This window comes from Lampetra fluviatilis, chromosome 29, assembly GCF_964198595.1.
Source record: "Lampetra fluviatilis chromosome 29, kcLamFluv1.1, whole genome shotgun sequence".
In the NCBI taxonomy this organism is placed as follows: domain Eukaryota; kingdom Metazoa; phylum Chordata; class Hyperoartia; order Petromyzontiformes; family Petromyzontidae; genus Lampetra; species Lampetra fluviatilis.
The window spans coordinates 569,955-587,190 of record NC_136303.1 but is presented as its reverse complement, the minus strand read 5'-3'; the positions used below and the strand labels follow the sequence as shown (position 1 = coordinate 587,190).

At 60.9% G+C, this 17,236-nt stretch overlaps 1 protein-coding gene across 1 annotated transcript in view; it reads right to left on the bottom strand.

Annotated features, from left to right (window-relative positions):
- LOC144942913 (tetratricopeptide repeat protein 12-like) overlaps window positions 1–17,236 on the bottom strand; it is a 195,689-nt gene that overhangs the window by 170,289 nt on the left and 8,164 nt on the right. Inside the window, 1 exon segment of the mRNA XM_078869931.1 lies at window positions 3,368–3,439. Within this exon segment, the coding sequence (XP_078726057.1) occupies window positions 3,368–3,439 (72 nt within the window).

The following is a 17,236-nucleotide window of genomic DNA, read 5'->3' as shown; positions in this document are numbered from 1 at the left end:
CCCAGACCCAGGCTCACCCAGACGCAGGCTCACCCAGACCCAGGCTCACCCAGACCCAGGCTCACACAGACGCAGGCTCACCCAGACCCAGGCTCACCCAGACCCAGGCTCACCCAGACCCAGGCTCACCCAGACGCAGGCTCACCCAGACGCAGGCTCACCCAGACGCAGGCTCACCCAGAGAGGTAACACACCAGGCAGGATGTGGCTGCGGGTCTCTGCGAGCCATGTCAGCCATGAAGCACAAACCATGGCGAGTGTAATGCATCCCCGGTCGCTTGTTTCCCGGGGAGCGAATTAAAGTAAAATACAGCTCGGGGTAATCGCCGCGGCCTCCCACCCGGGACTCGTGCGCCGCGGCCGTGCTGCCCGGGCCGGCCTGCCTCTCCGGGTCGATGGGCGGCAGTCTCTTAAATCCGCTCGGGTTTGTACCCCCAGCTACTTAAATTGCCGCGTGTATTTGGAAACGCCCGGGCCGCAGCGCCAAATTTAAGGCTTTCCGTGTGTGTGTGTTTTTTTTCGCTTGCGCTAAGCCAAATCGATCGGCGATAACAACTCTGCCGATAGTCGCGTCCAGCGCCCACGTGGCCTCGCGGCGGCGGTGCCTCGCGATCGGCGCCGTGCGGGCCACGGCGATTGTCGCGCCGGCCCCTCGGGCGAACAAAGCGAATTAGCAGCGCCCTCATCGAGCTCCGTCGCCCCGACACCTTAACGAGCGCGCTCCTAATCGCGGCACCGCCCCGCTGACACGGCATTGTGTGCGTGTGTGCGTGCGCTGTGTGTGTGTGTGCGCTGTATGTGTGTGTGTGCGCTGTATGTGTGTGTGTGCGCTGAATGAGTGTGTGTGTGTGTGCGCTGAGTGAGTGTGTGTGTGTGCGCTGAGTGAGTGTGTGTGTGTGCGCTGAGTGAGTGTGTGTGTGTGCGCTGAGTGAGTGTGTGTGCGCTGAGTGAGTGAGTGTGTGTGCGCTGAGTGAGTGTGTGTGTGTGCGCTGAATGAGTGTGTGTGTGTGCGCTGAATGAGTGTGTGTGTGTGTGCGCTGAGTGAGTGTGTGTGTGTGCGCTGAGTGAGTGTGTGTGTGTGCGCTGAATGAGTGTGTGTGTGTGCGCTGAGTGAGTGTGTGTGTGTGCGCTGAGTGAGTGTGTGTGTGTGCGCTGAATGAGTGTGTGTGTGTGCGCTGAGTGAGTGTGTGTGTGTGCGCTGAGTGAGTGTGTGTGTGTGCGCTGAGTGAGTGTGCGTGTGTGCGCTGAGTGAGTGTGCGTGTGTGCGCTGAGTGAGTGTGCGTGTGTGCGCTGAGTGAGTGTGCGTGTGTGCGCTGAATGAGTGTGTGTGTGTGCGCTGAGTGAGTGTGTGTGTGTGCGCTGAGTGAGTGTGTGTGTGTGCGCTGAGTGAGTGTGTATGTGTGCGCTGAGTGAGTGTGTATGTGTGCGCTGAGTGAGTGTGTATGTGTGCGCTGAGTGAGTGTGTATGTGTGCGCTGAGTGAGTGTGTATGTGTGCGCTGAGTGAGTGTGTATGTGTGCGCTGAGTGAGTGTGTATGTGTGCGCTGAGTGAGTGTGTGTATGTGTGCGCTGAGTGAGTGTGTGTGTGCGCGCTGTGTGTGTGTGTGTGCGCGCTGTGTGTGTGTGTGCGCGCTGTGTGTGTGTGTGTGTGCGCGCTGTGTGTGTGTGTGCGCGCTGTGTGTGTGCGCGCTGTGTGTGTGCGCGCTGTGTGTGTGCGCGCTGTGTGTGTGCGCGCTGTGTGTGTGTGTGTGCGCGCTGTGTGTGTGTGTGTGTGCGCGCTGTGTGTGTGTGTGTGCGCGCTGTGTGTGTTGTGCGCGCTGTGTGTGCGCTGCGTGTGCGTGCGCTGTGTGTGCGTGTCTGGGGAGCGGTAATGCGGTGATTAGCGCACCGCACTCTGAACCCGGACAGACGACTTCGATTCCCGCTCGTGGTTAACATCCGTGGTAAATATCTGAACTGGTTATGTGCCACCCCGAGGTCGACTCGACCTTAAAAATTAGTATCCGGTGTGTTGTGGAAACATCAGCATGGGGAAGACAGAGGCGGCCTGGCATGTTGTTGGCCACCCAGCCCCTCGCGTGCCGTGTCGATCTTCACGGGTGCCACTCGCTAACAGCGAGCACAGGCGTGCAGTGCGAGCACGCGCGCCACGTGCACCGCGACTCGACGTTCCGCTCCGACCCCAGCTCTGCCACCAACACCGAACCGAAATCTCGACAACGAGCGCGGCGCCGCTGACCCCCGCGGCCCCGGCGCGTCCACGCCATCGAGTCGCCGCTCGCCACTCGCAATTTCCGACCGTCGACAAAAACCACGACGGCCCCACGACGGCCCCACGACGGCCCCGCGCCCGCGGCGCCCGCAATCCACCGGCTGCTCTCCGGCACGCCGCCCCGGCTACAGCGACGAAAATTTGACACCCGCGGTGTTGGCCGGTTACATTTAGCCATTGGCACGGCGGCGGCGGCGGCGTTGGCCCCGGCGCGGGCCGTCGATTAGCGCGGCGAGGGCCCGCGGAGTCGGGCGTCTCCGCGGCTTGCGAGGTCGCCGTGCGCTTCGTGAGTCCCAGCAAGCGAGCGAGCGCCGAGGGGTTCGGAGGCGGTGTTGATGCTTCACGTCGCCATCATCCCAACTCGTGGTGGGTCCTGTAGCGAATCGCTTTGGCGTCCGGCCGAGGTCCCGGAGAGCCATAGATTCACATGCCCACTTCGATTTACAGACCTCATCCTCTCCTCCCTTCCCCCCGCCCCCTCCTCATTTTCCCGTTCCAAAGCGGGAGGTCTCAGGTGTGTGTGGGCCGCGTCTGCACGAGTGCCACAGATACATAATAAAAACAACAAGTTAACACGTTAACTTGCTATTTTTATTATTCGTTAACTTGTGACGCGCCACCAGAGAGAATGACGCAGAGGCGCCAGGAGGAGGAGCTACGGACGAGCGGGAAGGCAACTTCGAGGTCGTGAGCCGGAACCAACAATTTCCCAAGCTCTGCAGTCCTCTACGAAGATAATTGCCCATAATGAATGAGTGTTTGCATGTGTGAGGAATCCAGAGCACCCAGAGACAATCCACGCGTGCGAGGGGGCAATCGTCGATCCCACACAGACGGAAAAGGATTCCACGATTTCGCTGTACCGCCTTCTCCTGGCGAGCCAGGGTACGACTCCTCCTCGATGGCCACGGGAAGGGAGTGTCGCAACATTCGTGCGGTGGTCCACCAACCCCGCCGGGTTACAGGCGGCAGAACACGTGCAGCAGCAGCCGCCACTGCTGCACCGCGACTGAAGATTCCTCCGCCCTGGTTTCATCCTCTCGGTGGGACCTCGTGTGAGTGAGCGAGGCGCTGTGAGGGTGAGTGGTCGCCTTACCTCGGTGAACTGCCCGAGCGCCTGCTGAGACTTTCCCATGAGCACCCGCGCCTTCACGCTGCGCTCATTGCACTGAAAAAGACAAAACACAAAGATCCCCCGTGTAGCCTTAACAGACTGTTTGGGCAAGTGCTGAAGGCCGGCACGGCACACGAGTGGGTGCGTGGCCAGCACCACGCCCGGCCGCCTTTGTCTCCTCAGTGGCGATGTTTGCACATAGCACAAGGTACTCATTTAAGGCCGAATCGACCTAGGGGAGGCCCGGGAAAGGTTCAGATTAATCACCGGTGTTGGCCGTGAGCGGGAATTGAACTCGGGTCGCCGGGTTCATAGCGCAACGCGCTAACCGCTGCACTACCGCTCCCCCTCCCACACACACAAACGCACAGACGCGCACGAAAACACGCAGACAGGGGCAAGCGGCGTTCGTGAGCAATGATGACAGAGCTTCACACAAGGCCGCCAGGTGGCTCAGAGGCCACAGACACGAAGCCAGCGCCTCTGAGAGCCTGGGTTCTCATCCAGGTTTCAGCCGCCACCTGTTACCAAACCGCGTTCTCAGGCGCAGCGAGTTGCTGGCCTCGGTCCGATCGCCACGGAATGCGCGCACAAAACACCCAAACGCATCGTTTCGTGCTGCTGCATTCAGCAGTAGCGCACAGGCACAAATCATCAACGACAACAAAACGCAACGCGTTCGTCTTTAACGACAGCACTGTAGACTCGCGCAATGCGAGCGAGCGCGTTACATTAAAGCGATGGGAAGCTCGCCAGCATTGATTCAAGCGAGCAACGCCTGGCTGCTGACGAGACGCCGAATGTCGAAACCGGCCCCAAGTTGTGCTCGTGTTGACAGCGCTGATAAATGTATGCGCTCCGGGAAAGCTGTGCGCGGCTAACGGGATGTGGACCCCCAAAAATGAAAAGTATTGTATTTGTTTTACGTGGAGGGCCAGATAAGGCCGGCAGGCAGGCAGGGGGAACGGTCTGCATTGTTTACGTTGTGAACTATGAGCGGGTGGCATGGGGTGTGTGTGTGCAGTCGCACGTGTCTGTGCCATCGTGTCGCCACCATCGCGGATCGTCTCTGCACACCACCCGCAGCAGCCAGGGCCTGACCTTGTCACTTAGCTCCGACGGCTGCTCGGGTGAACGGGACGTGCCAATGTTTCCGCTCCGCGCTCGGTGCTGATTTAAAACTCGAGTCGAGCAGCTAAGGGAGGGCCCAAGGACCGGTTCATCAAGTAACCTGCCACTCATCGATGTCAGCCTTGGCCGGGAATAATGGGACTCCGGTCGCCGTGCTCGAGGGGGGGGGGCAGCCCTGGGCTCTGGGCACGATTTTTCACCGTCGAACGCGAGAGAAATCGCAGCTTCAATTTGTAACGGAGGGCTTAATTCTATCTCATTAGCCTCGCGTCCTGGAGAGAGCAAATTACGCTCGCTGCCAGACTCGCACTCATTTACCAGAAATGGTATTAAAGAAACAGTCCACCCTTGACTCGGCCCAAATCCACCCTGAATGCGCGTGTCATCAAGCCCGCCCAGCCTGGGTAGTCCCTTGCGTGACGTCCACCACTGGGGCTTGCCAGGTGTTGCAGGCGCGGCCACGGCGCGGCGGTGGTGCTGGGTGTCTCCCCGCATCGGCGCTGAGGGTCCCTCCAGGGTTCTCCGGCTTCCTCGCACGCGCACAGCCACACTCTCTCATTTACTCGTGGGATTTATGGCCAAATAAACCCGACGCGGCAGCACTCTCCTGAAAAGGAGTCTCGAGACTCAGTTTGAGGCTTTCCCCGGGTGAACGCAACACTGGGGTTTGGGTGAATCGGCACGGATTGGTCCATGGATTTACCATGAAACCCGCCACTGCGTCTGGGCAGCGATGTGCAGGCGAGAAGAAGCTCACTCCCTCATCACGACCGGGTGCTCAGCGGCAGAGCGAGCGGCTCTGACGCAGTCAATCATCTATCTCTCCAGGGTCGATAAAGTGCCTCCACTTTGTGGCGAAGTCAACAGCGGTTGTCATATGGAGAGACTCGTCGCCCTCGCCACAGGAATGCGGAATTTCCACCACTGCCTCTGCAAAGCTGTGGATGGGAGATGCGTGCCCATGCCTCGATGCTCATTTGAGCAGGAAATCACTTTGACGTTGTATGAATAAGTAACTGACTGACTGAGTGAGGAATGGGTGACTGAGTGAATGCGTGAGTGGGTGAGTGAATGGAGTCAAAGTTTTTGACTTTTAACGTCTCGCTACGGTCCCCGGACACGTGGCGGTGGTTGGGCCAACGTCGGTCCATCGGCTCCAACGCGGTGCGGCTCCAGCCGGGTCGCCATGACAACGGCACGCGCAACCGCAGGGCAACCGCGACGGCGCCTTGAGCGGTGTTGAAATGCGACGTCAAACATTGATGAGTGAGTGAGAGAGAGAGAGGGGGGGAGAGAGCATTAATATCGCATTCGCCTGGGCTGCGGGCCTCCCTCTCTCCCTGTCGCCCCCCACCACCAACACCACCACAGCACCAACACGGGACGAGAACGTCCCAAACGCTCCCCACGCTCCCCACGCTTCCTGCCTGGCGCCGAGCGCCGCCGCTCTTCTCAGAGATACGAGCCACCACGGGCACGACCGGCGCAACCCACACCGCCTCCCAACCCCCGCCCATCAGGTCCCCGCCATAGCGAGGTCCTCGCTCAACAGTCTGGGGGACAGCAGCAACAGCAGCAACAGCTGCGACATCGAACACTGCGACATGGGCCACTGCGACATGGGCCACTGTGACATGGGCCACTGTGACATGGGCCACTGTGACATGGGCCACTGCGACATGGGCCACTGCGACATGGGCCACTGTGACATGGGCCACTGTGACATGGGCCACTGCGACATGGGCCACTGCGACATGGGCCACTGTGACATGGGCCACTGCGACATGGGCCACTGTGACATGGGCCACTGTGACATGAGCCACTGTGACATGGGCCACTGCGACATGGGCCACTGCGACATGGGCCACTGCGACATGGGCCACTGCGACGTTGGTCACAGGAGCGGTGCTGCGGTGGCCCGGGTCGCCACGTGGTTGTGAACGTGGCCCGGGTCGCCACGTGGACGAGGGCGACTCGAAGCGCTGAGCGCTCTCCGCGTGGCAGGGCCCGCGTCTCCCTCCCCACGCTCACGAGAGCGCGCGATCTCCTCCTCCTCCTCCTGGAGGGTTTCTTCTGTAACCAAACACCTCGTCGCGTGACTGTCCAGTGCCGATGAACGACCGTTCCGACAGACGCCTCCTCGACACTGCTCTCAGGGCCCCATCGTGGTGCACATCGCGGTCTCTTCGTGCGCTCCACGTCATGCACTCCCCATCCGCCTATTGTACAACTTTTCCTCTACTTGTTCACCACTGCCGCCAACGCAGTATCACACGCACGCGCGTTTTGTTTAATCCGGCACGATCAGAGGGGTGGGTATGGGAGGGGGGAGGCTGCAGGGCACACGCGAACTCAACGCGGACCGCGCTTCGCCATCAGTAGGCGAGGCGCGCGAGCTCCCTGGGCGCGCGGCCAAACACCCAAAGCCGTGTGCCAGAGATCCACAAGGTCGCGGGCCCTATAAACCACCACCACCCCGCCGGCACGGCACCCACAATCACTCTCAGACGCCCGGTCGCGGAACACGGGTTTGGGTTGGGGGTGCGGTCTCTGGAGTATTGATGGAAAAATTAAAAATATTTTTTTATCAGAACCGTCGCCATCGTATCGCAGAGAGAATGACGACAACACGAGGCATCGCACGCGGCCAGGTGAGCCAGGGCTAGGTGAGCCAGGGCCAGGTGAGCCAGGGCCAGGTGAGCCAGGGCCAGGTGAGCCAGGGCCAGTTGAGCCAGGGCCAGGTGAGCCAGGGCCAGGTGAGCCAGGGCCAGGCTTAGTTCGATCTCCGCGAGTGGCCGCACTGGTCAAGGCCGGCCCCGCTGTACGCGATACTTTGTGTTGGAGACATCCTCTTACGAGTCGCGCTCAGGGCAATTGTGCTGCTGGTCGAGGCTGGCTCATCGTCAATACAGGATGAACAATGTCATCATTGTTTGTGTTTCTGAAGCGATGTCGTAGGCCGGGGATGGTTCGATTTCTTATTTGAACAATGTTTTGTTGCGGTCGCGGCTGCGGGCGCGACGCCTCCTCCCTGGGGGCCCTGGCGGGGAGCGGCTGGAGCGTCGCCTCGCGCTGGGGAACGACCCGTGGAAGATGACGTCGCGGAACTAAATCCGAGTGCCCCTTCACAACCGCATCCCATCCACTCCCTGGGTGGCGCTCTGCGCCAACTCGCACGCTCCAGAGACACGCGTCACGATCCAACCCGCATTTTCCAATGTGGCTCCGGAAATGTAACGAAATTAGTGACCAACTTAATTTAATTATTCAGTGATTTGTGACCGGGCTGAGACCATCATCTCGCTGCTACTTGACAAAGGGCCGTTTTAATTGATGTCTGTACGGTTGTTATTGCTCCGACTTGTTTCTGTCTGCATTGTTGTCTCTCCGCGTGCCGAACGAGCGCTCCCGCTGCCGGCCTCGCGCCGTCTCACGACGGCTGATTAATCCGCGTGATTGATGCGCCGCGCCGATGGTAATTAACGGCTGCATTTCCCCCAAACCAGCAGTCACATTAACGGGGAGTTGCGCCGTTTTCATTACAGGCTCCTGCAGACGAGTTCATTCTTTATTTATTCAACAATAATTATCAAGCTGGCATCGCCTATGGTCATAGTCACGTGATGCACTGGCTATGACGATAGTCACGGGGATGCGCCTGCTATGACGATAGTCACGTGATGCACTGGCTATGACGATAGTCACGGGGATTCTGCAGTGGGTTAGGCTCCGAGTCTGATCTGTTTTCTCGGGTGGACGAGTTTGCGCGTAAATGCAAAGTGAGCCACTCGCGATTAAGCCCGTGGCGCGTGAGCCCAGAGTCAATGTTTGCCGAGTGTGTTTGGGGTCGCTCTCCATAAAGGTCGCCGCAGTTATGAGAATTGAGGAGGCTGCGAGACACCTCGGGCGTCTTCAACGCCGCCTGAAAGGCGTCGACATGGCCCCTGCCGCCCGAGCGGTTCGAGTTGTTTTTATTTTGTTAGTTTCTTTATCCTCGTCCCAGACGCGTGTCGCCCGGAGCGCCGCGCGGCCGCGCGCGCCCCTCGTCCACAGAGCCCCGCGACTGGCGCTGCTCGACACGGGGTCTGGCCACCTCGTATCTCAATAACAACAGCGGGAGTGTGGAGGGGGTGTGGAGGAGAGTGGAGGAGCGGGCGAGAGAGGAGGATGGCGAGAGTGGAAGGGGGGAGTGGAGGGGGGAGAGTGGAGGGGAGAGTGGAAGGGGGGAGTGGAAGGGAGGAGTGGAGGGGGAGAGTGGAGGGGGGGGAGAGTGGAGGGGGGGGAGAGTGGAGGGGGGGGGAGAGTGGAGGGGGGGGAGAGTGGAGGGGGGGGGAGAGTGGAGGGGGGGGGGAGAGTGGAGGGGGGGGGAGAGTGGAGGGGGGGGGGAAGAGTGGAGGGGGGGAGAGTGGAGGGGGAGAGGGGAGAGTACAGGGGGGAAGTGGAGGGAGGAGAGTGGAGGGGGTGGGGAGAGTGGAGGTGGGGGGGAGAGTGGAGGGGGGGGAGAGTGGAGGGGGGGGGGAGAGTGGAGGGGGGGAGAGTGGAGGGGGAGAGGGGAGAGTACAGGGGAGAAGTGGAGGGAGGAGAGTGGAGGAGGTGGGGAGAGTGGAGGGGGTGGGGAGAGTGGAGGTGGGGGGGAGAGTGGAGGTGGGGGGGTCTCACGCAGGCGTGCGGCCTGGTGCCACTGAGCCCCCCAGAGGGGTCCAGGACGCGAGCGAGGGTGTGGAGGGGTTCACGAGGAATGGGTGCCGTGTTCTCTTCACGTCTGCCTCCTGTCCTTCCAGAGGCACTTCCCCCATGGCTCTCAGGATGGAGGTCCGTGGGACTCCACGTGCCCCCAGCAGTCCCTCGCTTTACGAGCCGCTACGCAGAATGTTCGAAGAAGAGCGTTGTGACTTTTAGTGACGCCCTGGGGTTTCACGACGAGCACGAGACACTTCTGCTGCTGGGGCGATGTTTGTGGCGTGACGTTTGTTCAAGAATGTTGGTGACGGCGGGATCCCAAGGAGTGCTCGTGTGTTCGGGGCTGTGTCTCGTGAGCTTTGTTTTGAATTTTTAAAACGCACTTCTTCCGAGAAACAGGCCTAAACAAATGGCCGCAACGCCAAGCGGCCAGTAACAAACAGCACCGCCAGAGTTGCAATGGATACGAGTGGAACGCGTTTCTTGAATTGCGCGAGATTGTTGATTCTAAAGAGCGTGGGGGCAGAGTCGAGGATAATGGGGGAGGGAAATCTCCTCAAATGGAGCAGAGCGACGGAAGAAGAAGCGAGGTGACCTGCAGGGTGGTGAGTGAGCTTGTGGGTGGGTGAGTCGGTGAATGAGTGGGTGATTGAGTGGGTGAGGAAGGGGGTGGGTGAGTCGGGTGATTTAGTGGGTGAGGAAGGGGGTGGGTGAGTCGGTGATTGAGTGGGTGGGCTTGTGGGTGGGTGAGTCGGTGATTAAGTGGGTGAGCTTGTGGGTGGGTGAGTCGGTGATTAAGTGGGTAAGTAAGTGGTGGATGAGTTGGTGATTGAGTGGGTAAGTAAGTGGTGGATGAGTCGGTGAATGAGTGGGTGAGCTTGTGGGTGGGTGAGTGGGTGATTGAGTGGGTGAGCTTGTGGGTGAGCTTGTGGGTGATTGAGTGGGTGATTGAGTGGGTGAGCTTGTGGGTGAGCTTGTGGGTGAGCTTGTGGGTGAGCTTGTGGGTGAGCTTGTGGGTGATTGAGTGGGTGAGCTTGTGGGTGGGTGAGCTTGTGGGTGAGCTTGTGGGTGATTGAGTGGGTGAGCTTGTGGGTGGGTGAGCTTGTGGGTGGGTGAGTCGGTGAGCTTGTGGGTGGGTGAGTCGGTGATTGAGTGGGTGAGTGGATAAGTGGGTGGGTGAGTCGATGATTGAGTTGGTGGGCGGGTGAGTAAGTGGGTGGATGAGTTGGTGATTGAGTGGGTGGGTGGGCGAGTGAGTGGGTGGATGAGTTGGTGATTGAGTGGGTGGGCGGGTGAATGAGTGGGTGGATGAGTTGGTGATTGAGTGGGTGGGTGGGCGAGTGGGTGGATGAGTCGGTGATTGAGTGAGTGGATGAGTTGGTGATTGAGTGGGTGGGCGGGTGAGTAAGTGGGTGGATGAGTCGGTGATTGAGTGGGTGGGTGGGCGAGCGAGTGGGTTCGTGAATGAGTGAGCGAGTTGTGTGGAGGCTAAACAGTGTGGTGGATGAGATGAAACAGACAGTGTCGTAGACCGAGTCCTCAACTCAGGTGGAGGAATTCATCACCCAATCATCCAATCACCCAATCCCTCGACCACCCAATCACTCACCCAATCACTCACCCAATCACTCACCCGATCACCCAATCAATCACCCAATCACCCGATCACCCAATCACTCACTCAATCACCCAATTACTCACTCGATCACCCGATCACTCGATCACCCAATCACGCACTCGATCACCCAATCAATCGCTCAGTCACTCACCCAATCGCCCAGTCACTCACTCAATCGCCCAGTCACTCACCCAATCACCCAGTAATTCACGCAATCGCCCAGACACTCACTCAATCGCCCAGTCACTCACTCAATCACCCAGTCACTCACTCAATCACCCAGTCACTCACTCAATCACCCAGTCACTCACTCAATCACCCAGTCACTCACTCAATCACACAATCACTCACTCAATCACCCAGTCACTCACCCAATCACCCAGTAATTCACGCAATCGCCCAGTCACGCACTCAATCACCCAGTCACTCACGCAATCGCCCAGTCACTCACCCAATCGCCCAGTCACTCACCCAATCACCCAGTAATTCACCAAATCGCCCAGTCACTCACTCAATCACTCACTCAATCACCCAGTCACTCACCCAATCGCCCAGTCACTCACCCAATCGCCCAGTCACTCACGCAATCACCCAGCCAACCGCTCAGTCTATCAGGCAATCGCCACCCACCCGAACCCGTCTGCTCTCTTGCTCAATGGACCCCCCCCCCCGGCCATCGAATCTGTGGGGGGGGGGGGTGAAGCCGAGGCGCGACGCGGGGATCGATGCCACCTCAATGCCAGACACGGTCGCTGCCGCTCGCTCCGTGCATTTATTACACCGATTTACATCGCCCCTAATGTAGCCTTTATTTATACTGGCAGGCCGTGTAAATTGTCCCGTGGTGCAAGCGCTCTAATTGCCTCCGTGAATGTCATCCCGTGCCGCCCACGGACGTCATCAGTCAGGGCTCGGGCGCCCGTCGCCACGGCAACAATCCTGCTGCCCGCTGCCCCGACACCCCCTGCTCATCGCCTTCCGTCGCCACGGCAACAATCCTGCTGCCCGCTGCCCCGACAGCCCCTGCTCATCGCCTTCCGTCGCCACGGCAACAATCCTGCTGCCCGCTGCCCCGACAGCCCCTGCTCATCGCCTTCCGTCGCCACGGCAACAATCCTGCTGCCCGCTGCCCCGACAGCCCCTGCTCATCCCCTTCCGTCGCCACGGCAACAATCCTGCTGCCCGCTGCCCCGACAGCCCCTGCTCATCCCCTTCCGTCGCCACGGCAACCATCCTGCTGCCCCGACAGCCCCTACTCATCGCCTTCCGTCGCCACGGCAACCATCCTGCTGCCCCGACAGCCCCTACTCATCGCCTTCCGTCGCCACGGCAACCATCCTGCTGCCCCGACAGCCCCTACTCATCGCCTTCCGTCGCCACGGTCACAATCCTGCTGCCCGCTGCCCCGACAGCCCCTGCTCATCCCCTTCCGTCGCCACGGCAACCATCCTGCTGCCCCGACAGCCCCTACTCATCGCCTTCCGTCGCCACGGCAACCATCCTGCTGCCCCGACAGCCCCTACTCATCGCCTTCCGTCGCCACGGCAACCATCCTGCTGCCCCGACAGCCCCTACTCATCGCCTTCCGTCGCCACGGTCACAATCCTGCTGCCCGCTGCCCCGACAGCCCCTGCTCATCCCCTTCCGTCGCCACGGCAACCATCCTGCTGCCCGCTGCCCCGACAGCCCCTGCTCATCCCCTTCCGCTCACCGTCACGTGGGGGGGGGGGGGGAGATCTCCATCCAGCAGTGGATCGGCAAAGGTTCTGCGTGTTGTTACCGTGCGACGAGACCGACTGGGATGCGTGGCGTGGTGCAACGGGTTCAACCTCCCGGCGCGGCCATTACAACAAAGGAGAAGGGGGGGGGGGCGAGTTTAAATGTACACCGAGGGTGGTCGACTAGCAGGACACGGGCGTGTGGCAGGGGGCACAGCGTGGGTGCTCTCCCCACGCCTGCCAAGGTGCGTGGGTGCTCCCCCCACGCCTGCCAAGGTGCGTGGGTGCTCCCCCCACGCCTGCCAAGGTGCGTGGGTGCTCCCCCCACGCCTGCCAAGGTGCGTGGGTGCTCCCCCCACGCCTGCCAAGGTGCGTGGGTGCTCCCCCCACGCCTGCCAAGGTGCGTGGGTGCTCCCCCCACGCCTGCCAAGGTGCGTGGGTGCTCCCCCCACGCCTGCCAAGGTGCGTGGGTGCTCCCCCCACGCCTGCCAAGGTGCGTGGGTGCTCCCCCCACGCCTGCCAAGGTGCGTGGGTGCTCCCCCCACGCCTGCCAAGGTGCGTGGGTGCTCCCCCCACGCCTGCCAAGGTGCGTGGGTGCTCCCCCCACGCCTGCCAAGGTGCGTGGGTGCTCCCCCCACGCCTGCCAAGGTGCGTGGGTGCTCCCCCCACGCCTGCCAAGGTGCGTGGGTGCTCCCCCCACGCCTGCCAAGGTGCGTGGGTGCTCCCCCCACGCCTGCCAAGGTGCGTGGGTGCTCCCCCCACGCCTGCCAAGGTGCGTGGGTGCTCCCCCCACGCCTGCCAAGGTGCGTGGGTGCTCCCCCCACGCCTGCCAAGGTGCGTGGGTGCTCCCCCCACGCCTGCCAAGGTGCGTGGGTGCTCCCCCCACGCCTGCCAAGGTGCGTGGGTGCTCCCCCCACGCCTGCCAAGGTGCGTGGGTGCTCCCCCCACGCCTGCCAAGGTGCGTGGGTGCTCCCCCCACGCCTGCCAAGGTGCGTGGGTGCTCCCCCCACGCCTGCCAAGGTGCGTGGCCGGCGTGGAAGAGCAGGGACAGCTCCACTCTCGAGGAAGCCCTTCCACCACCAGTGGCGTGAGCAAGACGTCGCAGGGCTGCACCTCTACGGTTCACACGAGCTCGCCACACGACTCGAGCCCGCTCCCTCCACTGAGTGGGTGATGCAGCGGTTAGGTGTGCTGGGGGGGGGGGGGGCTATTCCCCCCCCCCACCCCCTCCAGGCTCGGACCGAGGTCGTCACGGCGACCGAGGCTCCGGTCCAGCGGTGGCAATGGCGACGCTCGCCGCGCGTCCAGCACCTTCCTGCAGGCTGGAGCCGCGTTTCCTTGGCGACGGCGCCTAACGAGCGGCCGCCTCTCCATCTCGGCCAAGTGCCCCCCAGCTGCTGCATCCATTTGCCTCCGCTGCCATGGCTACAACACATCCCTATCCCCCGCCGCCCCACCCCCAAACACCGGATTCCTGCTGAGCTCCCACGCCCTGAGGACCCCCCCCCCCCTGCTCATTCGTGATAATAGCGTGGCCAGGGACAGTCTCCCTGTCAGACTAAAACTAAACTAAACCATTTTTTATCTCACCAGGTAAAGCCCACCGAGCTATTAACGTATCTTTCAGAAGCGACCTGGCCACAAATGATATCACGGCGAAGTGGCTTATCACGTGGAAGTTTCTAGCAGACACATACTCTGAACGCACGTTTTTAAATGGAGGGGAAGACCGGAGGACCCAGAGAACAATCCATGCGACCACAAGGGGAGAGACACCGCAAACTCCAAACATACAGCAGCAGGCAGCGTCAGGGTCGGGATGGAACCCACGACCTCCTGCATACCTGGCAAGGTAGTTAACATCTCCTAGAAACCAGACGCCCTGGGGCGAAGGGCCACCCACAGTACCGGGCGACACAGAGGTCAGAGGGCCGGGCCGGTACCGCTGAGATCCTGAGTCCCGATCCGGGTTTCAGCTGCCTGTGATTAGACGGAGTTCTCACATCTCATCTCGTGAGTTTATGCTCTCAAAGGTCAAAATAAAACTTATGTTCCTGCTCAACTGTTTGGAGCCCTGCAGAGCGAGTGGTGAAATTCTACATCAATAGGACAACCACTGTTGACTTTCTCAGAGTATGGTACTAATTTTATCGACCCAGAATGGATGATGGGCTGAGTCAACCACCGACCAGGAGTTGAACTCGCAACCTTCCATTTGTGAGCTGCTCTCTCTACCACTGAGCCACCTGACCCATCCCAGCTCGGTTACTAATGACCGCACAAAAACCTCACCACGTTAAATCTGATTCCGCACTTAAGCTGAGCTACATTTCCATCTCGGAGAGTTCAACGTCTCTGTTGGATTGTCGCGCGAAGGCGGCACAGCGAGTGGGAAGTGCTGCCCATATTTGTGTGGGCCCGAGGTCAGTTGAAGAAGGCCTCTGGGAGGTATCTCTGTGACATCCGCTTCCGTGGGCCATTCCCTGTATAACAGTGACCACGCTCGCTCTGCGAATGCTCTGAGAGAAGTCTTCGCCTCGTAACGACGTAACGCCGATCGCAGAATCGGCGTGAAATTGACGGATTATTAACTTTGTCAAATGTTCTGTGCGCAGCCCCCCCTCCGTGCCAAGGCCTCATCCCAGCGTGGGGGGTGGGGAGCTTTGTGAGAGCCGCCAAAGGATGTGGAAGAAACGGCGACGGGAGCTCGGGTCGAGCCTCCGGTCGCTCGCGGCGTTAGCGCCGAAGGGAGCGGCGTGTGATGCGAGCGGCGTGCGGGATGATTTGAGAGAAGTCATTTGTCTGGCTCCGCGGGGGGCCACGGGACACATTGCCTGGGCCCGTGGAGAATGGCGTTGAGTAATTTACTGGAGGCGTTGATAGAGGACGCGGATATCACCTTGCAAATGTTCGATATTTTACTTGTCAAGTGTCGGGGGGTGGGGCGATTGGAATATTTCACTGACAGCTCAGAGAAGGGGCCCAGAGTCCCGACATTGTCCAAAGGGCCCCAAAGCATACGCCGATTAATAGCCACGAATAGCCGCTCTGGTATGAAGGTCGGTGGGACAGTGCGGGACAGCTTGACAGGCCTCTCCGTGAGAGACGCTGCAGATCGCCTGTCATGAACATCATCACCCCTCCGCGATGCTCGTACTGGAGGCAGACAGAGCCCTGTAGGTTGCCGGCAGTCCGCTCGTTATCGCCGCTGGAGTGGGAGCGCCTCTCTCGCAGCTGCCGCAGCGTTCACGCGAACCTCCCCACCGGCCCGGCTCTGCGCCGTGGACAGAGGTCGCAATCGGGTACCCGATACCCGATACCCGTACCCTGCCCGATACCCGTACCCTGCCCGATACCCGTACCCTGCCCGATACCCGTACCCTGCCCGATACCCGTACCCTGCCCGACCCTGGTGCGGCCGGGTACGGAATCAAAACCCGTTTGCGACCTCTGCCCTGACAACTGGGGGCCTCCAACAACACCAACACCGCTCACACCTGGGATGGTAAGGGGGGGGGCTGGTAGGGGGGGGGGGCTGATAGGGGGGGGGGGGAGCCACTGCCCCCGCCCCCTCCACTGCCCGAACATCTCCGCGTCCCGGCCGCGGGGATGGCTCAGCGCTCTCTCGCCAGGTCCTGCCTCCATCTCAATCCCAATTAGCCGCGCGGCTAATGGCATTGCTCCGGCTGTTATGTAATTGGTTATACCTTTAATTATCTCATTTCTCCTGATATCCTGTTGCCCACAGGGCCAGCCTCACTCTCAGCTTCACTCTCAGCCTCACTCTCACGCCAGCCTCACCCTCAGCCTCACTCCAGCCTCACTCTCAGCCTCACCCTCACTCTCACCCTCACTCTCACCCTCACTCTCACCCTCACTCTCACCCTCACTCTCACCCTCACTCTCACCCTCACTCTCACCCTCACTCTCACCCTCACTCTCACCCTCACTCTCACCCTCACTCTCACCCTCACTCTCACCCTGACTCTCACCCTCACTCTTACCCTCACTGTCACCCTCACTGTCACCCTCACTCTCACTCTCACCCTCACTCTCACCCTCACTCTCACCCTCACTCTCACCCTCACTCTCACCCTCAGCCTCACGCCAGCCTCACTCTCACCCTCACTCTCAGCTTCACTCTCAGCCTCACCCGCACACCAGCCTCACTCTCACGCGAGCCCAACGCAGCTCGCTCCCTCGTCCGCCGTGGCCCCCCGCCGAGCCACGCCGAGCAATACACCCCCCATGTTGTTGTCCGTGTTGTTTGTGTTGTTGACAGTCCCTGTTGTTTTCCCCGCGCCATCGTGCGCCGTGCCGCCCACAAGGAAGACAGCCACAGCCACGCTCGCTGCTCGGAGCCCCAAAACCACGAACACCCCCCCCCCCCAACACAGCCCCCCCCCCCACACAGCCCCCGCCCCCCACACAGCCCCCGCCCCCCACACAGCCCCCGCTAAGCCCCCCCCCCCGGCCCGCAGCGCCTTGCCGCAGTGCGCGACGTCACCGCGCTCCGTGCCGCAGTGGAGGCGCGGGGGGCGGCGCGTGGAGCGCGCGCGCCACCACGCGGCTCTGCTGCTGCTGCTGGCAGCGGCAGCAGCAGCAGCTCGCTTAGACACTCACTCAGACACTCACTCACTCAGACACTCACCCATTCACTCACTCACTCAGACACTCACTCACTCACTTAGACACTCACCCACT